This window comes from Cotesia glomerata, linkage group LG9, assembly GCF_020080835.1.
Source record: "Cotesia glomerata isolate CgM1 linkage group LG9, MPM_Cglom_v2.3, whole genome shotgun sequence".
Taxonomy (NCBI): domain Eukaryota; kingdom Metazoa; phylum Arthropoda; class Insecta; order Hymenoptera; family Braconidae; genus Cotesia; species Cotesia glomerata.
This window is the reverse complement of record NC_058166.1, coordinates 14,771,552-14,780,495: the sequence shown is the minus strand read 5'-3', so window position 1 is coordinate 14,780,495 and position 8,944 is coordinate 14,771,552. Positions and strand designations below refer to the sequence as shown.

Sequence of the window (8,944 nt, the reverse complement as noted above, 5' to 3'; positions counted from 1 at the left end):
TTCAGTCTAATTTATGATTTTTTACAACAGTAATTTTTTTATTATCCTGAATCATCACTTTTTTGTATAATTTCGATTCTTTTAAATAATATTTAATAAGGACGCTCAAAAAAATATATATTTATTTTTTTTAACTCTTTCAAAAAAAAAAAAACATTTTAACTTCCCGCTAAGAAAATCGAAGATTTTCAAAAATCGGGAAGTTATTGGTTTTACCCCGTTTCGAAGAACTCAAAAACATCGTAAGTGCAATTTTAAGTGCCTAGATATTGAATTAGCGCGAAGTTGCAGGTATGGCCTTCAGGGTCAACCGTTTTCCTAATTTTTTTCTGAATTTTGCATGATCATTTTTTTCTTACACAAAGTTGCTAAGAGTTCAAAAGAAAGTTTTCAAATTAAATAAAATTTTTCAATTTTAATTTAATGATTTTTCTGAAATGTTTTCAAAAAGAACATTTGACTTTTTTTTTCAAATTCTTGACGTAAAACATGATTTAAATTGATGAGGGTCAAAAACTGAATTTTTGAACGTCGCCTTGTAAAGTCAATGAGAATGATAAATGATTCCACACATACAATTTAGTTAAGAAACTCCTGAACTGGCTGACAAGAGCACTGATTTTTAACTTCCCGCTACGAAAATCGAAGATTTTCAAAAATCGGGAAGTTATTGTTTTCACCCCGTTTTGCAAAAACCCAGTTTTCATCAGATCTCGATGTTTGAAGGTCACAGGAAGCTTCCCTGACTATCCCCGCGAGGTTGTCATGGCGTCTGTATGTGTGTGTGTGTGTGTGTGTGTGTGTGTGTGTGTGTGTGTGTGTGTGTGTGTGTGTGTGTGTGTGTGTGAAAGTATGTGAACCGCTTATAACTTTTGAACGGCTTGACCGATTTCATCGCGGTTGGTGCCATTCGAAAGGGCTTGACCAAACTTAGATTTTGAAAACTATTTGGACCGATTCAGATCAATAGATTTTGAGAAATCTTCAAAAAACTGAAAAAAAAAATTTTTTCAAATGTGGTTTTTTTGGAATAACTTTTAAACGGCTCAATAGTTCAATTCCAAAAACTAATCAGCTCTTAACCTCAAAAAACCACGTCGATCGCCACCAGTCCGGTCAAAATCGGTTGATTCGTTCGAGAGATATCGTGAACGAAAGAAAACCGAAAAAAGTGTTATTTCGGAATAACTCCAAAATTCCTAGCGCGATCAATTCAAAATTTGAGATTCTTTGTGAGGCTTGAAAAACTGCGTCAAATGCTGCCAACCGCGTGAAAATCGGTTTACTCATTCAAAAGTTATTGCGGTTTAAAAATTAAAAAAATAGTGTCATCAAATCCCTATCAGACTTTTGAGCTCGAAGAGCTCAAAAGCATAGGAAAACAATCTCTTTGAGCTTGGAGAGCTCAAAATAACCCACAAATTGTATTTTTGAGCTCGAAGAGCTCAAAAACGCCATCGGTGCAATTTTAAGCGCCTAAGTATGGAATTAGCGGGAAGTTGCAGGGATGGCCTTCAGGGTCAATCGTTTTCCTAATTTTTTTCTAAATTGATTCAAATATAAAAAAAATTTTTACACTTTGAAATGTTAAAAACTGAACCTTTTTAAATTTGATGGCAGTAAAAAATGAACTAAATTCATAAAAAATATCCTTACACGAAACTATAACGTCTTTTAAATTTTAAATATATTTTTAACAACTCAATTTTAATAAAAAAAAATGGTTTGTACAACTCTCAATTTCCCACAAAATTAATTTTAAAAAAATATATCAGTGACCATTCAAAACGCCAATTGAAGTAAATCCTCCAGATCTTGCTGTTCTTCGATAATTCGTTGTTCTTCCTGCCTTCTTGCTTCAACAATCGCTTGATCATTTTCATCGTGCTCTGTATTTGGATCAGTAGGTAGAAGCCGTACCACAAAATTAGTGCGCCAGAACCTGCGCCAACGTCTTCCATGAAGCCTTGGTTAAAAATTATCAGCAACAACATAAAAATGTAAGAGTCAAAAAATATTCAATAATTAATTAACCGTAAATCGTTAGTCACCTGCTAATGTACCTGCCGAGTGTAATTATCCAGCTCCAGTAAGCAACTAAAGTTAACGAACATGTAGGTAACATCGCAACGATCATCCAGGGTACTTCGTAAAAACCGCTATTTAAAACCATTTTTAACGCTAGCGCACAGATGTAAATTGAAAAAAGTGCTAGTGGAGTAGTCACGACCAGGTACAACACGTCCAGGATCATCTATGGCAAATTTGTCAGTCAATATTAATTTTCATTTATTTAATGACAGAAGATAATTGATAAATTAGAGGGCAAAAACCTGTCGAGTTGCGATGACCGTGTTGAACCAAATCCAAACACTCTGCAACATTCCATGACGCGGAACTCGCTTTGTTAGATATTTGTAGCCGCATAATTCGCAGCAAGAGTGCCCTGATTCGGTCAACCATCGTTCCAAACACTCGATGTGAATTAAACCTACTGTCCCGCGGCATCTAAATTGCAAAAGATAAAAATAAATAAATAAATGTGCATTGATAAAATAAATTATTTGATTCAAGAGAGAAATTTTTTAATCATAAACATTATTTTAAAGAATTTTAATATCTTGAATCAAGTAGAAAAATTTTTAAATTGAGTAAAATTTACTTGAATCAAGAATAACTTTTTAGATTAAGATTTTCCACTTTATTCAACACGGGAAAAAGAAAAACGAAAAAATTACAATATAAATAGTAATAAATGTCGCATCAAATTTAAAACTCGAAAAATCGCACACAGAAAAAAAAATTTCTTGAATCAAGTATATAATTTTGAAGAACTTAATCTTCTTGATTTGAATTGAAAAATTCTTGAACTAATAAATTTTTCTTGATTTAAGGAAATTTCACTTGATTCAAAAATTTGTCGTCTTGATTAAAAACAATTAACCTCTTCAAAATTATTTTCTTGGTTCAAGAATTTTTCTCTCGAATCAAGTTAACTTTTTTTCAGTCCAGTGACGTAATTACAGTTAACTACAATGCAGTATAAATGTAATATTTACATTTTACAATGTAATTCTTACAAAATCTGTAAAAATTACAATTGGAAACTGTAATTTTTTTTTCTTTATCTTCTTTCCGTGCATTAAACTCTTCAAAATCATGTTCTTAGCTCAAAAATTTTTGTCCTTAATACGGAAAGAAAAAACTTTATTAGAAAAACTACACAGTAGTGTAAAAAAATTTTTTGTTAAATATTCAACACTTTCATGTATAAATTCAACATTTTTTTGTGTTAATTTTCTTAAATCGACACAAAAAAATATTAAATATTTAACAAAAATTTTTTATCGAGTACACTATATACTCTATAGAGTTCAATTAGCCACTAAAAAAAATAAAGTACACTGATAAAAAAAATAAATTGACTCAAGAGAAAAAATCTTGATTCAAGAGTACCATTTCGAAGAAAATAAGTTTCTTGCATCAAGAAGACAAAGTCTTGAGTCAAGAAATTATTCTTGATAAGAAGGGTTTACACATTTTTCTTTCTCGCCTTCTATTAATCAAACGGAAGTATCTGTCATACTTGTACAACAAATAGAATCTTAAAACGCATTTTATGCATAAATAAATTAAAATTTTCCAAAAAAGTGTCGCGCTCTTCGATAAATAATTCAATTATCAGAGTATCAGAGATAATTCCGCTTGACCAATAGAGGGCGAGAGAGAAAAAAGTATAAACCCTTCTTAAGTTAATTTTTCTATTCTCAAGAATTTTTTTTCTTGATTCAAAAAAATCATTTTCTTCAAAATGGTAAACTTAGTTCAAAATTTTTTTTCTTAAATGAAGTTAACTTTTTTATCAGTATATATTCAAACTTTAGTGTGTTTACGGATAATTTCCAACGTGTGGTTAATCCATATACTTTTGTCTTTACAACAGTTTATTTTTTTTTTGAATAAAATAAATTTTTTATCATTGTGTAAAGGGGTTTGTTGACGTTTGCACGGAAGTAATGCTAGATGTTATTAAAATAATAACTATTTGTTTACAGTTGACTGTCTAAGAACGTACTTGCAGGCTGATATCAAAGGCCCCAGGTAAGCGTAGGAAGACAACGTTGATATCTGGCTATCAACTTGTCTTACGCTCGGTGGTGATGGTTGCTTGGGCCATTCCCATATCGGAGGTTGCACACTCGCCGCGGGGAATCCGCCCATATGACAAATCCTACATATATCAGTGGTTGATAGATGTGATTCGTCTACAAATATTTTTTTTTTCAATAACAAACAATAAAAGTCTATAAATCATAAATTATGTTGAATTTTTTGATAATTTCGAAGTATGCTAAACTTACTGCGTTCTAAACTCGATAGAATTGATCGTGATCTTGGTATTACGGGTTCATTTTGTGATACGTCAACTTGATCTATTAATTATTGATTATCGATTATTAATTATTATTATTTTGTTTTAATTGAATAAAATTTATAAATAAATGTCATTCTTACCAATCGCTTGAACGTTCTCCGAATTTTCCAGCTCTGCGTTGGACATCAAGACCAAAGCAAATCTTCCATTCCTCGAACTGTACTATTAACAAAATTTTATAACGAATAATTTTGATTAATTTATGATAACCTACAAATTTAATTGAACAAAAACAAACAAATTACGAGATAAAAAGTATTTTTTTAATGCATGTTAACCTAAACATGTTAGGTTGTAAAAAAAAAAGAAGTTCGTTTTATTTTTATGTAATAAATATAAAAGTATCGGATATTCTTTAAGGGCCAGTTTTTCGATCCAGGATAAAATTTTATCCAATGATAAAATATATCTATCTATTTCATATAAATAAATATACTGGAAATAATAATTTTATCCTGGATAAAATTTTATCTCGGATTTAAAAACTGGCCCTAAATTAATTTAAACAGGTAGTTAATTTTTATAGACTCGTTCAAATTTTAAAAGTGAATTTTCAATCGATTAAAACAATTAATAAATTTTTTTAATAGCTAGAAGTTTTTAAGCTTAATTTCAATCAATTGAATAATTTATTCATTTTTTTTTATGAAAACATTTTTTTTTATTTTCTCGTGCTCTGTGATTTAAGCAAATAGACGAATGCAAAATTATTTACTATAATATATTTGTTAAAAATTTTGAATCAGCAAAATTTTCTTGTAATTCTTAAATAATGAATTTTTCGTGTAGAAAAAATAAAAAATTCGAAATTTAGCGGATTTTTTTTTCGTTTTTCGGCTATTTTTTAACGAGAGTGAATTTTTAAAAAGACTTTTTCTGTTCCCATTAAAAATATCAATGTACAACAGATTCAATACTTAATAGTTTGTAATTAGTTCTAATCCTAAGATTAGTACTAATACTAGTCTTATACTAATACTAGTACTAATACATAGTCCCTCGCCTGATCTATCAGTGTACCTAAGAACTTCATTAAGCCTCATAAATAATTATTATCGAACTAATCTATTTTATTAAGAGAATAAATAAAATTTTGTGGCCAGTGTATTTATATGATAAAATGGATTTTTACGGTGAAATTTGGTATCGTTGGAAAAGTCTTGACCTGGAGTTGTACCTTTTCAAAGTTTCATATCATTCTCACCAATAGTCAATTTATAATGATATGTATTTAGGCTGCATTCAAAAATGCTCTATTTCTAGATACAGTCAACGCTCTCTGTATTGGACCTCTCTGTATTTGACCGCTCTCTGTATTTGACCACATTCTTCCTCTGTATTTGACGATTTTACACAGCTCTTATGAACAAGGACGAGTCAAATACAGAGAATGGTCCTGTACGGGCGAGTCAAATACAGAGAGCGTTGACTGTACATAATTAAGAAATGACCTTGTATCTTCTGAACTATTGACATTTTTAAAGATATAAGCTCATCCCGATGTTACACTCATCAAGACCTTTCATTTAAGTATCCACATCAATTTTTCATATATTTGTATATATTATATATACATGTATATATGAAAAATATATCAAAATGCAAGTGGGTACTCAAATGAGAGCTTTCGATGTGTTTAACATCGAAGTGAGTTTATATCTTAAAAAATGTCAATAATTAAGAAATTACCTTGTATCTTGTGAACTATTGACATTTTTTAAGATATAAGCTCATCCCGACATTAAACTCACCGAGACCTCTCATTTAAGTACCCACATCAATTTTTCATATATTTTATATATTTATATAAGGTAAAAGCCCCAATTATTGATGCTATAGGAGACAAAGTTATGATTTCATTTTTTTTAAGCAATCAAATATAAATATCGATGAATTTTGTTTGTGGTAATGTCTTCAGTAATGTTTTAACTAATCAATTTCTTTTTTTAAAATGATAATCAGTGATATTTACTAATTAATTTTAAATAATTAAATATATGATCTGGATACACCAATTATTGACGGGTTAAAAAACTGATTGATCTAATTATTGACGTACCGTAACCCCAATTATTGACGCCCCTACTGCACATGCGTCGAATCATTTGGTTATATTGTTATTTATCAAAAACTTGGTATAAAGTAATCAATATTATTAAAGTTAATTAATAATAATTTCTATGAATGAATAATTATTATGAAAAATATAACAATTTATTTAAAAACTTATTTAACACTAAAACACGCCGAGTTATTTGACAGTTAAAAGCCTTGAATATAATCGCGTATATAACGTATTTTATACTTAAAAAAAAAGGCGTCATAGCGCTGTCGACTGGCTGTCAATATGGGATTCACCATAAAAATTATGAACTAGTTATTGACTCCCATTATTTAAATATCATAAAGCATACAATTAATTTCGATTATTTAATTTTATAAATATTTCATATATTGTTAATTAAAAAAAAAATAGATCATATAATTACATGAAAAAATTAATTTAAACTCGGCAGTTAAAAAAATGCTTTTCTAACCAAAGTTGTTAAGAAAATAGACGCTCGTAAGCTGATTTGATGAACTGGTGCTAACTTTATTTTTTTTTAATAATTCATCTTTAATATTTTGAACTGAATGTGATTTTTTCAATTTTTAATTAATTAGAATTTAATAAAAATTTATTTGATCGTTATTCTTATTACAGATAATTTAATATATTTAAAAATAATTTAGGGTGTCAATATTTAGACCCCCGTCAATAATTGGGGCTTTTACCTTATTTCACAAATATCATATATATATAAAATATATAAAAATTGCCATTAAAAACGTCAATAATTAAATTAAAATGTCAATAATTAAAAAAGTACAGTGCAATTTACAAGAAATTACAATTGCAATTTAGAAAAATTAACATTGTCACATCGTAATTCAGGACCAGACTTTCAATAGCGTACGAAAGTAGTAAAATATCCGAATTTTTACAATGTAATATCGTAAATTATAAGATGTAAAATTACGATTACAATTATAATTTTTCCTACATAGTTTACCCTAGTTAAGTTTTAAGATGTATTACATTTCTAGATCGAAGTTTTACCCTAGTTACAAGCACGCTATGTTAAGTAAGTAGCGTAAGTGTACAAAATTTTGAAATATCGTAGAACCGGAAACTGGTTAGCAGTTATATCCAGGAAATGTCGTGTCATCCCAGTTGGATGTTTCCAAAAGCAATTTTAGGTACTTGGCACAAGTTTAACTTATCGGGATTCTGTGGGTGGACTTATCCATACACATAACATACAACATCAGAACATCACACACTGCGTGTTCTATGCACTTGCTACAGGGGTCTTCAGTAAACCACCAGCTAGCTCTATTCCTCGAGCATTTGATGTTAGATAAATGTATCCACCACCTAGCGTCTAACTGTGATACATTAATATACTTTAGAATTTAGAATCTACAAATATAAATTCATGTTCTTGAGCGGTATGATATTCCGGCAATCCCTGTGCCGTACGAGAGTTGTTTCCGGTGTAGCTGTTTCTCTGGGAATTAAATCATTAAGATCAGCTACTAGTGCAAATTTATTAATAGGTAAAGAGGAAGAAAAGAGATGGAAGATGGAGAATGGAGAGAGTAAAGAAAGCAAAAGAAATAAAAAAAGAAATGAATGAATAGAATAAATAAATAGAAATAGAAAAATAAATATTAATGTAATGGCGAAATCCGTCATCGTCGTACCGTGCCGGACGTTAACCGTCACGGTTTATCAGATTAGACAGCTAGTCCATGCCATTTACTCTCATGTGTACAGCCCAAAACATTAAGAGTTAGATACTAATTACATTTATGAATTATCGAGAGTCTAATAATAGACGAATTAATTCACGGTTCCGCGGTGCCAGGGAACTTTAACCGCCAAACCTTCAAGTCAATCCAAATTTATATATTATATATTTACGCACACTTGTGCTAACAGATACACTTGTGCTTGAGAAATTCGCGTACCGTAGAAAATACTTCACGGAAACTATACTTAGAAAAATAGAAAAACATTTGTATAAGAAATAAGAATGACAGCTACACTTATCACTCTATAAATCAACTTCTATGTTAATTAAATGGCTCATATAAAATACACCACCAGACATTTGCTTTAAATTTACGTTTTTTTAATTTTCTAATTATTTATTTTCAATTACAAATTGTAGTTAAAAATACATTGGGGAAGAGAGTGAGGCAAAGACCCCTAGGAAAAAATTAACTTTGTAATCTCAAGTGCACTGAATCTTTATTTTTTCACTTCTATTTCGAGAAAATAAACAAAGTCATCTGCTAGGAAAAAATTTTTTTTGTTGATGAAAAAAGTGGTCTGGAAATTAATTCGATTTTTTTTTTTTTTAAGTAGATGAATCTGAAGATATTGATAATGATTCTCTTCAAGCTGAAAAATTTAACAATTGTTGAAAAAGACTATTTTACATGAATATTTGAATCGAAAAA

General features: G+C 29.5%; 2 protein-coding genes across 2 annotated transcripts in view; one reads left to right on the top strand and one right to left on the bottom strand.

Annotated features, from left to right (window-relative positions):
- The window catches only part of LOC123271303 (protein GET1-like), a 73,825-nt gene that overhangs the window by 29,132 nt on the left and 35,749 nt on the right, over positions 1–8,944 (top strand). The window lies entirely within an intron of this gene.
- Positions 1,707–7,545, bottom strand: LOC123271302 (E3 ubiquitin-protein ligase MARCHF3-like). Its single transcript, XM_044737591.1, has 7 exons — positions 7,515–7,545; positions 4,516–4,597; positions 4,362–4,433; positions 4,076–4,265; positions 2,334–2,508; positions 2,052–2,254; positions 1,707–1,966 (listed from the first exon to the last, which is right to left on the bottom strand). Exons 2-7 carry the CDS (start codon positions 4,559–4,561, stop codon positions 1,783–1,785), a joined length of 870 nt encoding a protein of 289 aa, XP_044593526.1. The 5' UTR covers positions 4,562–4,597; positions 7,515–7,545; the 3' UTR covers positions 1,707–1,782.

Bases quoted from the DNA above. Each gene is read 5' to 3' on its own strand.
- LOC123271302 (XM_044737591.1), bottom strand. From the start codon at position 4,561: ATGTCCAACGCAGAGCTGGAAAATTCGGAGAACGTTCAAGCGATTG. The intron at 4,434-4,515 runs GTAAGAATGACA...AATAATTAATAG, and splicing joins GGAGAACGTTCAAGCGATTG to ATCAAGTTGACGTATCACAA. The intron at 4,266-4,361 runs GTAAGTTTAGCA...AAATATTTGTAG, and splicing joins TCTATCGAGTTTAGAACGCA to ACGAATCACATCTATCAACC.